Here is a 20,016-nt window from a genome sequence, read left to right on the forward strand (position 1 = left end):
GTTTGCTGACCAGTCAAGCACACCAACACCATGGTCATTTAACCAACTTTTGGTGCTTTTGGCAGTGTGGGCAGGTGCCAAATCCTGCTGGAAAATGAAATCAGCCATCTTTAAAAGCTGGTCAGCAGAAGGAAGCCTGAAGTGCTCCAAAATTTCTTGGTAAACGGGTGCAGTGACTTTGGTTTTCAAAACACACAATGGACCAACACCAGCAGATGACATTGCACCCCAAATCATCACAGACTGTGCGAAACTTAACAGCTGGACTTCAATGCAACTTGGGCTATGAGCTTCTCCACCCTTCCTCCAGACTCTAGGACCTTGGTTTCCAAATGAAATACAAAACTTGCTCTCATCCGAAAAGAGGACTTTGGACCACTGGTCAACAGTCCAGTTCTTCTCCTTAGCCCAGGTAAGACGCCTCTGACGTTGTCTGTGGTTCAGGAGTGGCTTAACAAGAGGAATACGACAACTGTAGCCAAATTCCTTGACATGTCTGTGTGTGGTGGCACTTGATGCCTTGACCCCAGCCTCAGTCCATTCCTTGTGAAGTTCACCCAAATTCTTCAATCGATTTTGCTTGACAATCATAAGGCTGCGGTTCTCTCGGTTGGTTGTGCATCTTTTTCTTCCACACTTTTTCCTTCCACTCAACTTTCTGTTAACATGCTTGGATACAGCACTCTGTGAACAGCCAGCTTCTTTGGCAATGAATGTTTGTGGCTTACCCTCCTTGTGAAGGGTGTCAATGATTGTCTTCTGGACAACTGTCACATCAGCAGTCTTCCCCATGATTGTGTAGCCTAGTGAACCAAACTGAGAGACCATTTTGAAGGCTCAGGAAACCTTTGCAGGTGTTTTGAGTTGATTAGCTGATTGGCATGTCACCATATTCTAATTTTTTGAGAATTGGTGGGTTTTTGTTAAATGTGAGCCAAAATCATCACAATTAAAAGAACAAAAGACTTAAACTACTTCAGTCTGTGTGCATTGAATTTATTTAATACACGAGTTTCACAATTTGAGTTGAATTACTGAAATAAATGAACTTTTCCACGACATTCTAATTTATTGAGATGCACCTGTATATATCTATATATATCTATATATATATATATTACATTACACACTAATAAACTAATAAACATTGTATAATTATTGATGATTGGTTCATCCTAACCAGTGCAGAGAAAAGTAACAATGTCTGATGTGGAACTTCGGCGACACAGTCGTGGGGATTTTGCCTCATCTAGGGCTGTTTGATTCCAGAAATTTTGTAACTGACTCTGATTCCAAGTTATTGATTCCAGACAAAGTTTCTCGATTTTTAGGAAAAAGCAGAAAATCTTACAATAAACAGTAAAATATAAAGCATACTTAGATTTAAGATTGATAGTATGACTGACAAAAGATCATGTTAAGCCCCTGATTAGAGTCGCTTTTCAAATCCCAATGTCTTTGAATTGAAGAATTGATTCTTTTTGGAATTGACTTCCTGACCTAGATTTCTCCCCTTTTCTCCCTAATTTGGAATGCCCAATTCCCAATGCGCTCTAAGTCCTTGTGGTGGCGTAGTGACTTGCCTCAATCCAGGTGGTGGAAGACGAATCTCAGTTGCCTCCGCGTTTGAGATTGTCAATCCGCGCATCTTATCACGTGGCTTGTTGAGCGCATTACCACGGAGACATAGCGCATGTGGAGGCTTCATGCTATTCTCCAAAGCATCCACGCACAACTCACCACGCGCCCCACCGAGAGCGAGAACCACATTATAGTGACCACGAGGAGGTTACCCCATGTGACTCTACCCTCTCTAGCAACCGGGCCAATTTGGTTGCTTAGGAGACCTGGCTGGAATCACTCAGCATGCCCTGGATTTGAACTCACGACTCCAGGGGTGGTAAGCAGTGTCTTTACTCGCTGAGCTACCCAGGCCCCCTATGCCAGTAGGTTTGACAAATGAGTGAACTTTAGTGAGTCATGTTGAATCTTTGATTGAACTGATTTGTTAAATACACTGAGTCAAGTCTTTTTATCTTTTATAAAAAAAAGGTGTGTCTACAAATCTACTAAGAGGATTTTATCCAGTCCCTTTCTTTCGGGATTTTATTTTGAGAACAATTACAACTATTATCTATATAGCTATAATTGTATAAATAATATATAACTAGTTAAATATAACATTTTAAACTGTTAATACTGCAGTAAGAAACCAATCAATTACTACAAGAAACAGTAGATACTGTATATTGCAACTGACATGGACTAGTTTAGTGCACTCCTGTCAAAGGAAGGGACAGAACCTAGGAGCCCAGAGGTAGTAGGGGGACCCTGATTGTGGCTTTGATTCCCACTGTCTACATTGATGGTATATTCCCGATTCAGGACAGAAAGCGTGTCACGCCGTTGGTGTTCATTGAGACTCATGAAGTCAGGAACTCTGTGAAGGAAGCAAAACACCTTATCATTTGGTTTCAGCATAAACCAATTTTTTCAACATATGAAAAGTGCCACAATAAAAAAAAAATTCTAATACAACAGTATCATTTGTTTTATCATACTTTTAAAAAACGAATTTGTTGAACATACTGTAGCTCACACTGTTGGGTAGAATGGGGGTCCAGTCATGTAGAGGTGAGAGAAGGTAAAGTGAGGAGCAGCAAGAAGACTGCTGGTAGGATTCAGAGATTCTGGTGTGTAGAAGTGGGCAAGGCCGGGCATCTGATGACTTGTGGTACTGCTTTTTACGCTATTTATTGGAACACCTTGTTGCTCCATGGCTTGGTTGATGTTGGCTGAAAAAAGACAAAATTAAATGGCTTTATATCTGTGTAAATAAAATATATAACCACGCTTTGAAGGGTATGAACAAGCATGATCCAATATATTCAACTAAATAAAACATTTATATTATACAAGTGAGCTGATGCAGAATAAATCAGTTAGTTCACCCAAAAATGTCAATTCTCTCATAATTTCCTCACCCTCATGCCATCACAGATGTGTTTGACTTTTGTTCTTCTGCTGAACACAAACAAAGATTTGTAGAAGAATATCTCATCTCTGTAGGACCATACAATGCAAGTGAATGGTGACCAGAACTCCAAAAAGCATACAGGCAGCATAAAAGTAATCTAAAAGACTCCAGTGGTTTAATCAATGTCTTCTGAAGCAATCCAGTTGAGAACAGGCCAAAATATAACTCCTTTTTCACTGTACATCTTGACAGTAGTCTCCTTGGCGATCATGCTTTCAAGCTCGATTACACTTCCTTAAGTGCCATCTAGCACTCTATGCATGCGTCAAGCACTAGGAAGTTTAATCGAGCTTGAAATCATGATTGTGCCTAGAGACTGCAATGACAAGATGAACAGTGAAAAAGGAGATATATTTTGGTCTGTTCTCACCCAAAACCAACTGGATCACTTCAGAAGACATGGATTAAATGACTGGAGTCTTATGGATAACTTTTATGCTGACTGTATCTTCTTTTTGGAGCTTTTAGAATTCTGGTCACCATTCACTTGTATTGTAAGGACCTACAGAGCTGAGATATTCTTCTAAAAATCTTCATTTGTGTTCAGCAGAAGAACGAAAGTTATGCACATCTGGGATGGTATGAGGGTGAATAAATGATGAGAGACTTCTAATTTTTGGGTGAACTATCTCTTCAACTAATGCTGTTTATTGTAAAAAAACAAAAAAACAATGCTATAAAAATTCATTAAATGTAACCAACATTTCTACACTGGGTTAGTACAAAGTAAAGGAGTACTGTATTATGTTGCTGTGATGCATGGGCTTTTAAAACAACTTAGTTTTCACTGGAAAAGTATGACATATATTAGGGTTCAAAAATAAGGATTTTTTTCTGCTGGCCCGGTTGGTCTAGTAGCTCAGGTTTGTACTTGCCCTGACAACATTTTCACTGGCTCCACCACAATAAATAAATAATATAATATAATATAATAATTATAATATAATATAATAATAATAATAAATATAATAAATGTATTTTTTATTTTAAGCAATATATTTTAATGTTTGCCAGAATAATTTTTTAAAAATTTTTATGAAATGTTTTTCAACTTTACCTTGGCGACCAGTTTAAATCAGCTTAATTTGCAACAACAATATTCAACACATCACAGAAAAACAAATATGTTTAGGTTTGCAAGGCATAAATATGATCAAGTAAGGTGCATTGAAAATGCAGCACTGCCTTAAAACCCTCTCACACTGGCCTCAGGCCAGCAGGCCATCCTTATTGTTGAGCCCTGTAGATTTGTAATTATGTTAATTGTGCAAAGTACTCTTATAACATAGCAAGTTATAAAACATAGGCTAGATCTATCAGAACCTAGAATTAATACTCATTCCTTATTAGGGCAAGGATACAAAGAATTTAGATAAGTAGAAAAACCTGAATAATTTAGTCTGCTCTGCCCTATATAACTGTTTTGTCTGACAGATGTCATGGGCACTGGGTGAGGGACAGATCTCTGTGCCCATGTCAGAGTGGAGGGTACGAAAATTTGGGCAGCAGGCATGGTAGGTGGCTCTCTTGATGCATAATGCTGCTTCTTCATCACACGTGGCTGAAACACCCAAAAAAAAAAAAAAAATATTTAAATTGAAATTTGAAAGAATTAAGAGCAAATTCACAAAAGATAACTTCTGCATTTCTACTCTGAGTTTCTGGGGTGATGCAAGCAATCTTACATCGCCACTGACACCTAAAACTCAGTGATATCTGCAAGGTAATACGAACATTTTCTGTGACTGTTTTGTAATAAAACGTTTACAACACTATTAATGTCTTTGTCTTTGCCTCCATAGCTTACCTGGGTACTTCTGCATGTGTTGTTCCTTGATTTTCTGGGCTTCCTCATAATAGGGCTTTTTCTGCTCTTCAGACAGCTTGCTCCATTCTGACCCCAGCAGGACACTGATGTTGGTGTTGTTAGCATCAGGATTGGCCTTAGACAAGATGGGTCTGTGGATCTTTGACCACACCATGAAGGCATTCATGGGCCTTTTGACAGAGTCTTTCTTATGCTTACTCTCTGCTCACAAAGAGAATTCAAATGAAATCCTAAATCATAATCTTTACTTGAAAGTTTTCTTAGGGTAGAAAGGAACCAGTTATTTCGCCTTTCTGCAGTAACACTTTAAGGTATTACACCAAAACTTTAACTCACCGTATGTCGTTCCAAACTCATACGACTTTCTTCTGTGGAAGAATGCCTCAGTCACCATTCACTTCTGAGTCTGAGTTCAGAATGGGATACTAACATACTTCTTTTACTACTTTACTATAAGTGATTGTATGGAAAATGTTGCAATGAAAGGTAATGGTGACTGGGACTAAAAAAAGAGTCCTATTTGTGTTGTAACATCTCCCTTAGAAAGTCGGTTTGCAACAGCTTGAGGGTGAGTAAATAATGACAGAATTTTCATTTTCATATTCTTTAATAGGGATAGTATGAAAATAAGGATCCAACAACTACCTAACCTACCTGCAAATAATGGAGGCTGAGTGAGGTTCAGCCCTTCAGTATTGGCTTTGAAAGGAGCCTCGCTGATTGGCTGGTTTACCCCAGGTGCCTCGCTGATTGGCTGGTCTACCCCAGGAGCCTCACTGATTGGCTGGTTTACCCCAGGAGCCTCGCTGATTGGCTGGGTTACCCCAGGCGCCTCGCTGATTGGCTGGTTTACCCTATGCGCCTCGCTGAATGGCTGGTTTACCCAAGGCGCCTCGCTGATTGGCTGGTTTAACCTAGGCGCCTCGCTGATTGGCTGAAGATTTATTATCATGAACAGCGAACTGTGAACTGGTCGAGCTCGGACGGCACAAACCTTCACAGGACGGTCTGATTTCTTCAAAACATAATTTACTTCTTTCTTGACAAGTCTTGTAACCGGTTCCTCAGTTGTTGAACCCATTTCAGCTTGTCTAAATTTCACCTGAACTCTCTTTTTAGGATGTCTATCCATTTCTTTGGCCAGTCTGTCGTAACTGCCGCCGGAAAAATAATGGTCGTGGAATTTTGGAGACAACGTTGGCGCGAACTCTGGCGTTGTGCACGCGCTTTGACAGAAATCACACATCAAACAACAAAAAGCACGAGACCACTCAACAGTAAAACAAACTTGACAATAACTCACAAAAGAAGCCTATTTGACCTAGAAGTTGGGTAATCGTGAATAAGTAAATCGGTCAGTGACGTGACGCTCTTTTTTTTTTTCTCCCACGTCTAATAAAATGTTAAAACATACATTACAAATGCAAATTCACACAAAACAATTACTTGAATACACCTCTTCTATTGTGAACATGGATTCAATTACTGAGTTCAAAGTCATTGTGGTATTTTTTCTGGGGCTTAAAGTAAAAAATGTCATGTGGACAGTAAAAACAATCGAAGTCTCATAAGCTGAAATTCTTTAAAAAAAAAAAGAAAGAAAGAAAGAAAATAAATGTTGGCATGAGTTGTGCTGAATTATCTTTTATTATTATTTCTAATTAAAGATAAATAAAAACAAAACAAAACAGTGAAACCGTTTATTTTAATATATGATTAATATTTTAAAAACTTTTGTCCACCAAATCAACATTTAGGCCTAGGTAGAAATTTTGTTGTCATGTGACAAAATTCATGAAACAGAGAAGAACTGTTTAGACCCGCAGGACTGTGAATTTTTAAAAAACAAATCATTATATTTTCAAAATGTTGACATTTTTATGAAAAGGCATATTTGGTTCAGGCCATTTGGTGTAACCATGAGAAAACTTCTTGATATTCTTGACTTAAAAATTCATGGTATTTGTAAAAAAATATTTTTCTCTTTGAAACATTTGCTTGTATGGAAGCCCTGAACCGCACTGTAAAAAAAGTGTCTTTGTGCCTTCCTGAGCCTATATCCTACAGTTTTTTTCTTTCAAAATAAAAAAAAATTCTCTCCCAAAAAATTTTTTTCTCTCTCAAAATTTTTTTTTCTCTTTCAAAAATATATTTTTTCTATCCAAAAACATTTTTTTCCCCTCTCAATTTTTTCTCTCTCTCAAATGTTTTTATTCTCTCTCTCTCTCTCTCTCTCTCTCTCTCTCTCTCTCTCTTAAAAAAATAATAAATAAAAAGATTCTCCTGGAGGCAACACATTTTTATTTTTGCTTGCTAGCTAACAATTAGCATGCAGTACCAGCCTCGGCCACCAGGTGCCACTATCAGTAAGCATGAAATCGTACGCTTACAAGGTGACAGATTACAGCTGTGGTACTTGATCTGTTTATTAAAATAATCTGAAATTAGTCCATTTGTTTGTACCGCCGCTACTGGGTGTCTATAAAGTAACTTAATCCATCCAATAAACGTACACCCGAACCCGTATATATTTCCAAAACCTTAAAAAGATAAACCCATTCTACCATATCAAACGCCTTTTCGGCGTCAAGTGAGATGGCAGCAACCGGAGATTGTTCATTTACTACTGACCACATGATATTGATTAGACGCCTAATGTTATCAGAAGAGCTACAGCCCCGAATAAACCCCACCTGATCTATATGTATAAGTGATGTCATAACTTTACTTAATCGATTAGCCAAAATTTTTGACAACATTTTTACATCTAACTGGATCAGGGAGATTGGTTGGTAACTTTTACACTCGCTTGGATCTTTGTCTCCCTGTATTTCTTAACATCTGATGATCAAACAGTTCAGAGTAAGACATCATGATGCAACAAAGACACTGTGTAAACAATAAACTACATGATGCTGAATTGTAATGTAATGCACAAATATCGCATTATGATAATAAACTGTAAATAATCTGATACAGACGATACACTGATTCAAATATATGCATATAGAGTCCAAATTAAAAAAGAAAAAGAAAATCAGTTCACATATTTCCTTTATTGGTGCTTCTGAATTATTTTCTTTATTTGCAGAAAATATTTTTTTCCTTTGAATTTTTTCTAATTTAAATGTTCTTTTCCTGCATGTTCCTTGAATTTTTGGTCTTCAAATATGTTATCTTTTCTATATGGTTGAGGAAATATCACTTGAGCAAGAATTTATCCAAATAACGTGCAGTTCAAAGCTCACAGTCTCATGTGACACCAGTAGTTATCCATCTCTCTGACAAAATCTATTTAATTTTCCAGAGGTGGGGGCAAGTCACACATGTTGAAGACACAAGCAAGTCTCAAGTCTTAACCATCAAATCCAAGTCAAGTCTCAAGTCGCAGTGTAGACAAATCAAGCAAGTCAAGTCGAGTCCTGCAAAGTATCAAATCAAGTCGACTCAAGTCACAGTACCAAACAGAAATAAATAAAAATTAATATTTGGGCTGCATATTTATTTTTACCCCAAAAAGATGAACTTATATACATATCTTTACATACATCTATATTCATTATATACACATCTGTGCTACATTAATATCTGACAATAAAATCATATAAAATAAAATTCAATTACACAAAATGTTCAAAATCACAACAAAAATCCAATCTACATTATTGTGTCTAATATTGGTTGCATTTACAGAAAATAAGGTTTGCCAAGACTTTGTCACTAAGTTGTGAATGATGGGGCCGCATAAAAAACATAAAACATCACATCATAAAAGCTAAAAAAGTATGAAATATCATCCTCGAGTGCAGGGGTGTAGATTCCAGAGGAATAAATATAATAAAAAAATAGCAAGTTCTTCCATACTTTTTTCTATGTAAACACATGCTAAATAGACGTTCAAAGGTGATGTAAGGCAGTTTAGCAGTTTTGAGACACAGCCTTTAACTTCCTCTTTGATAGCAACGGAGCGCAACAGTTCAACATCAACACTCACATCACTGTGATGGAGGAGCCGGTGTAAAACAACTAGAACATTTTCTCCATCTCGGTCAGTTGTCGAGATTTTGTGAGATTTTTTGAATACGGAAATATATTTTTCGATTGGATTGGAATTTAACTGGTGAGTTCGCTTAAACTATTTATTCTTCTTGCTTTTTTGTTGTTGTTTTTTTACGTAAAAATATTGTCTACTAACTTTTAGGCTATCCATTTCTTTTAACATGATGAACTGCAAATATCAACTGAAGTGAAGTGATTTTCGTTTGTCCGTTTAAAAGTTTTTCTAGAACAGATTAAAATTGCCTTTGTTGACTGTCATGCTTCTCTTTGTAGTTTCAGTCCTCCACTTCAAGTCAAAGTCGAGTCTCAAATCATTTGCTCTCAAGTCAAAATCAAAGTCATTTTCTTATTTTAATCAAGCAAGTCGCAAGTCCTGAAATTTGCATCTCGAGTCAGACTCGAGTCAAGTAATGTAATTCAAGTCCCCCACCTTTTTTTCAAGAAAATAAAAAAGATAGCCCTGGTAGTCACATCATTTTAGCATTTTAATGTTCAGCTCAAATGTCAGTTTCAGTACTGACAGAAATTTACATTTAATTTATGACTTTTTTTATTAGAATTTAATTAGAATTTTATGACTTTAAATTTAACCTATTAAATGACTCAAAAGACATTCTATTAAAAAGGAACAAGTTGTTTAATTTCAATAATTAAATATCTATTTATTTTCCAAATATGTCTAAACTAATTTGAGAAATGTCTTCAGTGTGGGTTGTGTTCTTAACCCTTATGTTCTGTTGAGATTTGCTTCACTTCCTCGTTGTTTGGGGTCACTGTTACCCCAATGATTAAAGTGTGAAAATGATAATTATAATTATGAAATAAACCTTTTTTTCCTGCTTAAATGTTCCTTTCCAGCTTATTGAACTGATAAAATAATAGAAATAAGTGTATCATTAACTCTTACGTTTACTGAAGTAGGAATTTGCATTTCAGAAAAAACAACTAAATACAGAAATAACCATATCATTTCTTAATTTACACTAAATAATGAAAAAAATATAGCTGTATATCTTCTATATATGTTACTGAACATATATAGGATAAATATCCCTTTTGTTTAAAAAAAAAAAAAAAAAAGAAAATCACAGATTTTGTTTTTTCCAAAATAGTAGCATTACTTATGTTTGGGGTCAATCTGACCCCAGTCAGATATCATTGTTTTAAAAAAAAGAAAAATTAAGTAAATGCAAAAGTGCTTTTTTTATTTTTTTAAATTTTTTTTTTATTTTTTATTTTTTAACTACACACTCACTTACCAGGCAAACTAACTATGTGCAAATTTACAGTATCTTCCAGGCATCAGGGCAGCCAGATGCAGCCTCTGTTCCCTAGTGCTAGTGAAAAAATAACAGGCACATATTACTGTTACCTAAGACAAACACAGAACTTTTTTCAAACAAAACATTTCCAAAGCTATATAACTGATGTGCTCTCTGTAATAGATTTTGCCAATACCAATATGTCTTGAACTGCTGATATTCAAAGAGTTTTTCTTTTATTCCCTCTATATACACATATAACATTTAATACACAAAAAGGATGGCCAAACACTTTTCTCTTAAAACCCTGTCACACCATAAAATTCCTGATACTATATTATGCTAATGGTGAAAACCAAAAAAGACTAACTTCAGATGCAAGAGGAACAGATAACTTGTGCGTGTGCTGTACACAAATACTTGTGACATTTCAGACATCTTTTGTTAGTTTTGAATAATTTTTTCTGGAGCAGACCTGGCATAGTCCACATTTTCCAGCAACTGCTGGAGAAGTGATTGCTTCAGGCCGACTTTGAATCTCCCTCACAGTGGATGCAGCAAAAAGTGACCTAGGAAGGCGCTCTCTCCTGTCAATGTGAGGCCTCACCAAGGCATATCCTAGCTGCTCCAAGAATATTCTCCTCCGGTTCATCTTGCCACCACACCACTCATTGTTGATGGCACACCATATCACAAACGCATTGTATGCACTGATATCCAGGATGTTGAAGAATATTACCTGAGGTCAACGAGTGGTCTTTCGTTGACAGCTGTATGTGGCAACCACTTTGTCCAGGTTGTCTACCTGACCCCTTTTGTGTTATTGTAATCTAACACCATGTCTGGTTTTTTGTCATCTCTGGTGCTCAAAGATGTATCTCTGTGCAATGTGCTCATCAGGAGGTGTCAGTGAATGCAAAGATGGACGATTTTGTCTCCCTTCCTTTAGTCTGAATAAGCTCTTTTGGAAGCTCTGGCTTGTTTTTTCTTATTGTGCCCAACACTGTAAGCTTTCTTTTCAGCAGTTCTTCTCCTAGTGCATATGAAGTAAAAAAGTTGTCACATGTCACATTATGGCCAGAGAGCCCATCAGTGACATCCAACACAACTCTCATAGCCTGGTTTTTTTCTGATGCACCTCCAGAAGGTTTTCCTTTGTAGACTTGTAATTTCCAATCATAGCTATTATTGCAGTTACATTTATGCATTTTGCAGACACTTTTATCTAAAGTGATTTTACAGTGCATTTATTGCAGGGACAATCCCCCTGGAGCAACCTGGAGTTAAGTGTCTTGCTCAAGGACACAATGGTGGTGGCTGTGGGGATTGAACTGGCAACCTTCTGATTATCAGTTATGTGCTACTATGCCACTATGCCACCACCACCACCCACCTTCTGATTACCAGTTATGTACTTTAACCCACTATGCCACCACCACCACCACCACCACCCACCACCATTGGCATCACAAGCTGCCCATATCTTTATACCATATCTCGCAGGCTTGCTTGGCATGTACTGCCGAAAGGGATATTTTCCTCTGAACGGAACAAGACGTTCATTGACAGTCACACAGGGACATGGGTTATAGAAGAGGGGCAGTTGCTGAACCCATCTATCCCAAACATCCCTTATGGCTGCCAGTTTGTCATATTCCCTCCTGTGAACTCTTGTCTCCCTGTTGTTAAAGTTTATGGCTCGTGATAAGACATGAAAAGTTTCAAGAGACATGGTAGCTGGGAAAATAGCTCTACAAGTCTTTGCATTCCAAAGGCTACTTGTAGCCTCACCTTTCGTTCTGTATACTCCAGCAAGGAGCAGTAGCCCTATATAGCTTTGAAGGAGTATCACATCTACATGTAATTTTGTGTGTGTGTGTGTGTGTGTGTGTGTGTGTGTGTATAATAGAGAACGAGAGAGAGAAAACGTGTGTGTGTGTGTGCATGAGAGAGAGATAGAGAGAGAGTTTATGTGTGTGTGTGTGTGTGTGTGTGTGTGTCTGTCTGTGTGTGTGTGTGTGTGTGTGTGTGTGTGAGAGAGAGAGAGAGAGAGTGTTTTGTATTGAGAAATTAAACCTTAGGTACCAAACAGATTCAAAGCATGTGAAAATCCTTTGCTTTCAATAACATTTATTACTGGGGTCAATATGACCCCAAACATCACATGTGTGTAGTCATGTCATAGCGGACATCAGAAACATTATCATTAAGTAAAAATCAAATTTCTGAAAAGATCTTATGTAATTAGGAAAATTCATGAAATATCAGGATAAAAAAATAATGATGCATATGTTTTTTTACTATTTGAAGAGTGTCTGGGGTCATATTGACCCCAAACAGAACATAAGGGTTAAACTGAGCACAAATTGTTTCCACATCAAAACATCAACCATGTTCCAAAAGCTCTGAAAGCACACAGTTAAACAGCTAAAAAAAAAATTTATCATATAGAATTACACCTGATTTGCTCTTAAAGGGAGCTTTAAATGACTACTAGTTTGATGTACAAAGCCAAAACACAGCAACTACGGCAACACTGAAAAAGAGAAAAATGACTTGAATGTGTTTTGATTGTCCAGACAAATGTGGAATACAAAATAGATTCACACTGATAACTCTGAATATGACCATGTTTGAGCCAAACCCATCTGTTACAGGACAGATCAGAGAGACCCGATTTCAATTCTAACTTAAATTTGACAAAATGTAGTTACTGCTTTTTCACCTTTGCAGAGCAGTGTTATTCTCTATTGTATTTTAAGCACAGTAATTGTGATCATATTCATTATAGTAGTTTCACTGTGTTTTTGTTGATGATGAAGTGTTCATTTTTATGATAATGCTAACTAATAATTTATTAACTTTTTAATCTTCTGAACAAAACTTTGCACCAGTGATCTACGTTTAGAAACAGACACATCAAATGAAAAATTAAATCAAGCTACATAACTGAGCAAGAGTGAGCATATTTCCTGTTAGTATGTTAAAGGCCTGCACTGTTCACACGTCAGTGTATTTATGATGTCTTGTTAGTGTCATCTGCAATACTGAACATTATCATTATCGTGAATATTTGAAAACGTATGATAACTCTGATATTTGGGCGTTGTTCAAACCAGTATTCTTTTTATGAAAATTACGGGGGGCTGGGGACAAAAATGCTACCAGAAGTGACAAAAAATTCAATTCAAAATGTGGGGGCCAGTTGCCCCCCAAATAATTCTTATCACTCTATTCTAGGCCTAATTACACATTATCAGGGGTGGAAAGAGTACTGAAAAATAATACTCAAGTAAAAGTACTGTTACATCTTAAAAAATGTAGTATACAGGTAGTACCTGTCCTAAATTTAATCAATTTAAAAAATGTTGCACACATACCGTAATTTACATTCCCTTTTATGGCTGTTTGCCAGAAAGAATAACAAATATAGGTATTTTATAGGTGTTTGTGATTTACAATTTTTAAAATACATCACTTATCTATGATACTGTAAACACACCATGAATCTGATTTAAAAAAATAAAAAAATAAAAGGGCAACATTATTACAGAAATGAAAAGATGAAAAAGTTATTTTCAATATCATAATGTATGAACAATTACATTAAAATCAGTTTATGTGTAGGGTCTAAATTCCCCTTAATGCCAACAGAGAGGGTTACTGTTATGCATAAAACATGTTCAAACCAATGCAAGGAATGCAAAAAATAATAATAATAATAAAAAAAATAATAATAAAAAAATAATATATGAAAACCCATTAAAAAACCAGGGTGTAAAAGCTCACAAACAGAAGGGAAGGAAAACACAGGGAAGCAGGTTTTTCCAGGCTCAGGTAGGACTTTTAACTGGCCACTTCAATGCTTTACAACTTCACAAACTCATCAGCTTCACAGGCACGTAGACTTAAATTCATTAGCTTCACAGGCACATAGTAACTTAAACACATCAGCTTCACAAACATAACAGATTAAACGTAGCAGCTTCAGGAGCACCGTGGCCTTCCTTGTGCCAGACTCTCTCTCTCTCTGCTGGTGGCGTGGCTGCTTATATGCCGCTCTCCCCATGCTCACTGGAATTAGAGACAAGTGTTACACATATTCTAGCTCAGGTGCAAGCATCCTTACTGCTTTCTCTCTCTCTCCGGACGGATGCTTGACCACGCCCCCGCTGCCACATAACCCCATCGCCTGACTGAGGCCGGGGAGACATCCGGCCGGGGAGACATCCGGCCGTGGAGACATCTGGCCTGTCTACCACTCCCCCCCATTTCTGTAAAGGAAGTCGGCGACAGCCATCTGCTCTCCCGGTCTGTGGACCACCTTGAACTTAAATGGCTGAAGAGCCAGATACCAATGGGTGATACGCGCATTGGTAGCCTTCATGCGGTGGTGCCATTGGAGTGGGGCGTGATCCGAGCAGAGGGTGAAGGCCCGCCCCAACAGGTAGTACCGGAGAGTGAGGACCACCCACTTGATGGTGAGACATTCCTTCTCTATGGTGCTGTACTTAGTCTCCCTCAGTGAGAGCTTGCGGCTAATGTACAGCACCGGGTGCTTCTCCAACTCCACCACCTGTGAGAGTACGGCCCCCAGCCCTCTGTCTGAAGCGTCCGTCTGCAAGACAAAAGGGAGAGAGAAATCGGATGAATGTAAAAGTGGTCCCCCGCAAAGTGCGGCTTTAACCTGCATGAATGCCTGTTGACACTGCTCTGTCCACTGGACCGGGTCTGGAGCTCCCTTTTTAGTGAGATCAGTCAGCGGGCTGGTGACATCCGAATAATTATGCACGAATCTCCTATAATAGCCAGCCAGCCCCAGGAACTGTCTCACCCCCTTTTTGTTCTTGGGCCTTGGCAGGTCGCAATCACTGCAGTCTTGTCAATTTGGAGATGCACCTACCCATGGCCCAAGTGGAACCCCAGATACCGTACCTCCACCCACCCAATCGCGCACTTCTTGGGGTTTGCTGTGAGTCCCGCTCATCTCAGCAATCTCAGAACCACCCTCAGATGCTGCATGTGCCGCTGCCAGTCATTGCTGTAAATGATGATGTCATCTAAGTAGGCAGCGATGTAAGCCAAATGAGGTCTGAGGATTCGGTCCATGAGACACTGAAACGTAGCCGGGGCTCCAAAAAACCAAACGGAAGCGTCACAAATTCATGTAACCCAAACGGCGTGGAGAAGGCTGTTTTTTCACGGGAAATTGGTGTCAAGGGGATCTGCCAATAACCCTTTGTCAAATCCAGTGTTGAATAAAATCGAGCAGTGCCCAACCGATCGAGCAACTCATCAATGCGAGGCATTGGGTATGCGTCAAATTTAGACACCGCGTTGACTTTTCTATAATCCACACAGAACCATAAAGACCTGTCGCTCTTAGGAACTAGAACAACTGTGCTGGACCAATTGCTGTGGGATTCCTCTATTACCCCCATGTCGAGCATTGCATCCAATTCTTCCTGGACAATTTTCTTTCTGTGCTCGGGCAATCGATAGGGATGGCTACGTACCACCACCCCCGGCTCGGTCTCAGTGTGGTGCTGTATGAGGTTCGTATGAACTGGTAGAGGGGAAAACACGTCTGCAAACTCCTTTTGCAACTTGGCAACCTCTGCAAGTTGATACGGTGAGAGGTGGTCTCTGCAAGTGACCGGAGTGAAATGATTGTGTTTGTATTCACCTCTGGCCCGAGCTCCGCCCTCTCCGGGACTGCCGTAGCCAACGTCACAGGGACTGCCTCCCTCCACAATTTCAGGAGGTTGAGGTGATATATTTTACGTGCGGCCCCTCTATCGGTTCGCTTTACCTCATAATCAAGATCCCCCACTCGTCGTGTGACCTCAAAGGCTCCTTGCCACTTGGCGAGTAATTTGGAGCTCGATGTGGGAAGTAATACGAGTACCTTATCTCCTGGTGCAAATTCCCGCAGCCGAGTTCCCTTGTCATACAGTCGGCGCTGTCGTTCTTGAGCTTGCAGCAAATTCTCCTGTGTTAGTTGCCCCAAAGTGTGGAGTTTTGCTCTAACATCAAGAACATATTGAATTTCATTCTTACTTTTTGAAGCAACATCAAGCACGCCGCATGGGCGTGAAGGCTTGCGGGACCTCTCATACTGTGAATAACAGGGGTTCGAGCCATTTGTCCCAATTTCTAGAATCCTTGTGCACGAACTTACGAATTATGTTTTTAGGGGTTTTATTAAATCACTCCACAAGGCCATCTGTTTGTAGATGGTAAATCTGATGCGGATTGATTTAATGCCCAATAATTCGTTAAGCTCATGTAGTGTCTGTGACATAAAAGTTGTGCCCTGATCGGTGAGGATTTCTTTTGGAATCCCCACCTGGGAGATTATTTTGAAGAGTGCCTCCACAAAACTGCGTGCTGAGATGTTGCGCAGAGGCACTGCTTCCGGATATCGCTTTGCATAGTCCACTGGGAACAATACAAAGCGATGTCCGCGTGCTGACCGCTCTAATGTCCCGACGATGTCCATTCTAATTCTCTCGAAGGGGACCACGATCAGCGGAAGAGGGTGCATTGGCACTTTTGGTGTGGCCAGTGGATTCAACAGCTGGCATTCGCAGCATGCTGCACACCACCTGCGGACATCGCCGCCAATGCCCGGCCAATAAAAATGGGCTATTAGGCAGTTCAGTATTTTTCTTTCCCCTAGATGACCCGCCATGGGATTATAATGAGCCGCCTGGAACACCATTTCCCGACGGCTCCGCAGTATTAAGAACTGGGATGTATCTTCCTTTGTCTGAGCATCCTGTGTCACTCTATACAACCGCTCGTTTATAATTGCAAAATAAGGATATGAAAGGGTGACATTCGGCTGGAGTTGTTGACCATCGATCACACTCACCTGGTCAAAGGCGTGCCAAAGGGTTTTGCTTGCAACTGCTCCAATGGGAAATCCCCTTCGGGAAATCCCCTGAGGACGGGAGGGGCTGCAGCCTCTCCCCCCTCACGTCATCCTGATGTGGAGCAGACGAAGATGGCCCTGGCTCCGCCTTCCCTGCCAGAGCATCGCACATTTCACATCTCATTGCTTTAGTGCAGGACCCAACCGCATATATTCCCTTTAATACATTTCTAAATTCAGGCCAATTAGTCCCCAAAATCAGCGGATAGTTGAGGCAGGAACTAACCGCGGCCTCCACTCTATGTTTTGTTCCCCGAAATTTAATCACAAGGGTCACCACAGGGTAGTTGTGAATATCCCCATGTACACACTTCACCCTCACCATTTTAGCTGTGCCCAAAGCCTCGTGTTGTACAAAGCGTTGGTGGATAGTGGTTTGATTACAACCAGTATCCACCAATGCTTGGTGAGTACCCCCCGATCTGGGGCAGCCTGCGGAGTGTCGGGGATCCGGACCATTGTTCCCAGCTCCATCACAGGGCATTGATCCCGGATGTGTCCCGGATACCCGCAACTCCATCAGACCGGTCCAGGTGCCATGCCCGTACCTGCGTCAGCAGACACTTCCACCTGAGGGGGAGAGCAGCAGGGCACTATCGTGCTGTGGCCGATGCAACACCCCGGGCACGGGGAACTGGCTTCAGTGGCGGGACTCCTTGCCTCCATGGGACAGGAACAGGTTCTGGGAAAAGAGCAGAGTGAGAGAGAAGAGGGGAGGGGGAAGAGAATGGGGAAAACACAGAGGGTGGGGAGAGAGAGTGGGAGGGCTCTTCCGCCCTCCGGTACGCCGCCAACTGGTCCTCCGCCAATCTAACAGCCTCCTCCAGCAACGCCGGATGGTGGCACTGGACCCATTCCGCCATTCCTCATGGTAGCTGATGGATGAGCTGCTCCAATACCACCTGATTGATTATTCCCTCGACGTCGCGATCCCCCGCCAGCAGCCATCTCTGGCAGGCGTCTTGGAGCCATTGGGTGAAGGAAAACGGGCGGCCAATCGTCTCCAACTTCACTGACCGGAAGAGCTGTCAATGCTGCTCCGGACTGCAGGCCAACCCGCTGCAGGATGGTCTTCTTCAGATCCTCATAAGCCAGGAGGTTCGCCGCCGGCAGTTGTTGTGCTGCGAGCTGGGCTTCCCCTGACTGCCCACTGATCACACGGCCAGCTCCATATCTCACCGGTCCACTCGATCAAATCAAGGAAGGCTTCCGGGTCATCCTCGGCCCCCATCTTCAGAAGCGTGGGCGGGGACATAGGGCTGTGGTTGTCCGGGGAGATGGCTGGGGCTCTCTCCTGGCTGAGAAGGCTCTGGATCGCATGCCGGTCCTCTGCTTGAGCCCGAAGGATCTCAAAGAACTGGCGATCATGATCTTGCCGGAGCTCAAGCACGGGTTGTTGGTGGGACTGGTGTAAGCCAGCGAGAGATTTGAGGATCTCTGCCAACTGGGAGGACACCATTTGACGGGAGTCACGAGACTCTCCCTAGCCAATCACGTTGATAGATAAAAAATAAAATCAGGACAGGGAAGTAGCGAACACAGACGGTGGGAAAATAGCGCAGTAAAAGTACAGTTACAGCACTTAAAATGTACTCAAGTTAAAGTATAACAATTTTAAACTACTTAAAAAAATACAATTTCTGGGAAAAACTACTTAATTTCAGTAACGTGAGTATTTGTAATTCGTTACTTTACACCCCTGCAAATTATCATATAAATTATTAGTTTTAGAGTGGTAAATTATTCTAATAAATTGATTAAACTGAAGAAGGACTATTAGATGTTCTGTAAAATATTGAGAGATTGTATATTTTTATAAGATTATAACAAAATATGTCTGAAAAGAGTGCCTCTTAATGGAAACTAATGGAAATTTCTGATCCTGTTTATTAGTTTAAAAGTCATGAAAACTCTTTAATGTGACAATATAACAAACAAATACACAGACAAATATAAAGATCTCAAAGCAAACAACAGGAAATTTTAACAAAAAATTATACAACTGATTCTGTTATCACCAGTGGCCAGCACAGAACCTTGTTAGCATGTTATAAATTCTACAGAGCATCTGAAAATAAAAATGTTAGTAGGCCTAATACACACTGTTAAATTGTCATCTTCTCATTCCACTAAATCTCTGCTTATTTTATAATTGTTGCTCTTTGTATTTGGGTGATTCTTTTATTTATTTATTTATGTATTTATTTATTTATTCTTTTCTCCCAATTTGGAATGCACAATTCCCACTACTTAGTAGGTCCTCGTGGTGGCGCGGTTACTAACCTCAATCTGGGTGGCGGAGGACAAGTCTCTGTTGCCTCCGCTTCTGAGAACGTCAATCAGCGCATCTTATCACGTTGCTCATTGTGCATGACACCGCGGAGACTCTCAGCATGTGGAAGCTCATTTACCACGAGCCCCATTGAGAGCAAGAACCACTAATCGCGACCATGAGGAGGTTACCCCATGTGACTCTACCCTCCCTTTACTTAGAAGACCTGGCTGAAGTCACTCAGCACACCCTGGATTCCAACTCGTGACTCCAGGGGTGGTAATCAGCATCAATACTCGCTGAGCTACCCAGGCCCCAATTTGGGTGGATTCTTGATCACAGAGGCATAAGTTGCACTGCAGTTTTCCTGAACTCCTTTTGCTTCTCTGATGGCAGCGTACGTCACTTTATCATCAGAATGAACCTGAATGACCAAAAGAGACACAGTCGAGCAATATGTAAGTATCAATGAACACATTATTACAGCATTTTTACAGCTTCAGTGATTCCATTTTAGTCCAACTGCTTATTTTAATACTGTAGGCTCTGCCATTACACAGGATGTTGTTGTTACATAGACAGATTTTCCTTTTCATTGTTAGCAGATTTTAAAAGAAAGGC

The 20,016-nt window shown here is 40.2% G+C and overlaps 2 protein-coding genes across 6 annotated transcripts in view; both read right to left on the bottom strand.

The window, feature by feature from the left end:
* Positions 1-2,212: 2,212 nt before the first annotated feature.
* Positions 2,213-5,997, bottom strand: LOC127413166 (transcription factor SOX-30-like). The gene is made up of 5 exons (XM_051650047.1): positions 5,520-5,997; positions 4,844-5,066; positions 4,424-4,611; positions 2,590-2,795; positions 2,213-2,440 (listed from the first exon to the last, which is right to left on the bottom strand). Exons 1-4 carry the CDS (start codon positions 5,995-5,997, stop codon positions 2,596-2,598), a joined length of 1,089 nt encoding a protein of 362 aa, XP_051506007.1. The 3' UTR covers positions 2,213-2,440; positions 2,590-2,595.
* A 6,056-nt stretch (positions 5,998-12,053) lies between these two features.
* LOC127413367 (uncharacterized) overlaps positions 12,054-20,016 on the bottom strand; it is a 74,065-nt gene continuing 66,102 nt past the window's right edge. For all 5 annotated transcript variants that reach the window (XM_051650471.1, XM_051650469.1, XM_051650470.1 and 2 more), the window contains exon 9: positions 12,054-19,819. In XM_051650471.1, the coding sequence (XP_051506431.1) occupies positions 19,700-19,819 (120 nt within the window). In that variant the 3' untranslated portion in view covers positions 12,054-19,699. The remainder of the gene's footprint in view (positions 19,820-20,016) is intronic.

This window comes from Myxocyprinus asiaticus, chromosome 22 (assembly GCF_019703515.2).
Source record: "Myxocyprinus asiaticus isolate MX2 ecotype Aquarium Trade chromosome 22, UBuf_Myxa_2, whole genome shotgun sequence".
In the NCBI taxonomy this organism is placed as follows: Eukaryota; Metazoa; Chordata; class Actinopteri; order Cypriniformes; family Catostomidae; genus Myxocyprinus; species Myxocyprinus asiaticus.

Bases quoted from the DNA above. Each gene is read 5' to 3' on its own strand.
- LOC127413166 (XM_051650047.1), bottom strand. From the start codon at position 5,997: ATGGATAGACATCCTAAAAAGAGAGTTCAGGTGAAATTTAGACAAGCT. The intron at 5,067-5,519 runs GTAGGTTAGGTA...CTTTGTGAGCAG, and splicing joins TCAGCCTCCATTATTTGCAG to AGAGTAAGCATAAGAAAGAC. The intron at 2,796-4,423 runs GTTTTTCTACTT...GTCTTTTTTCAG, and splicing joins GAGCAGACTAAATTATTCAG to CCAACATCAACCAAGCCATG.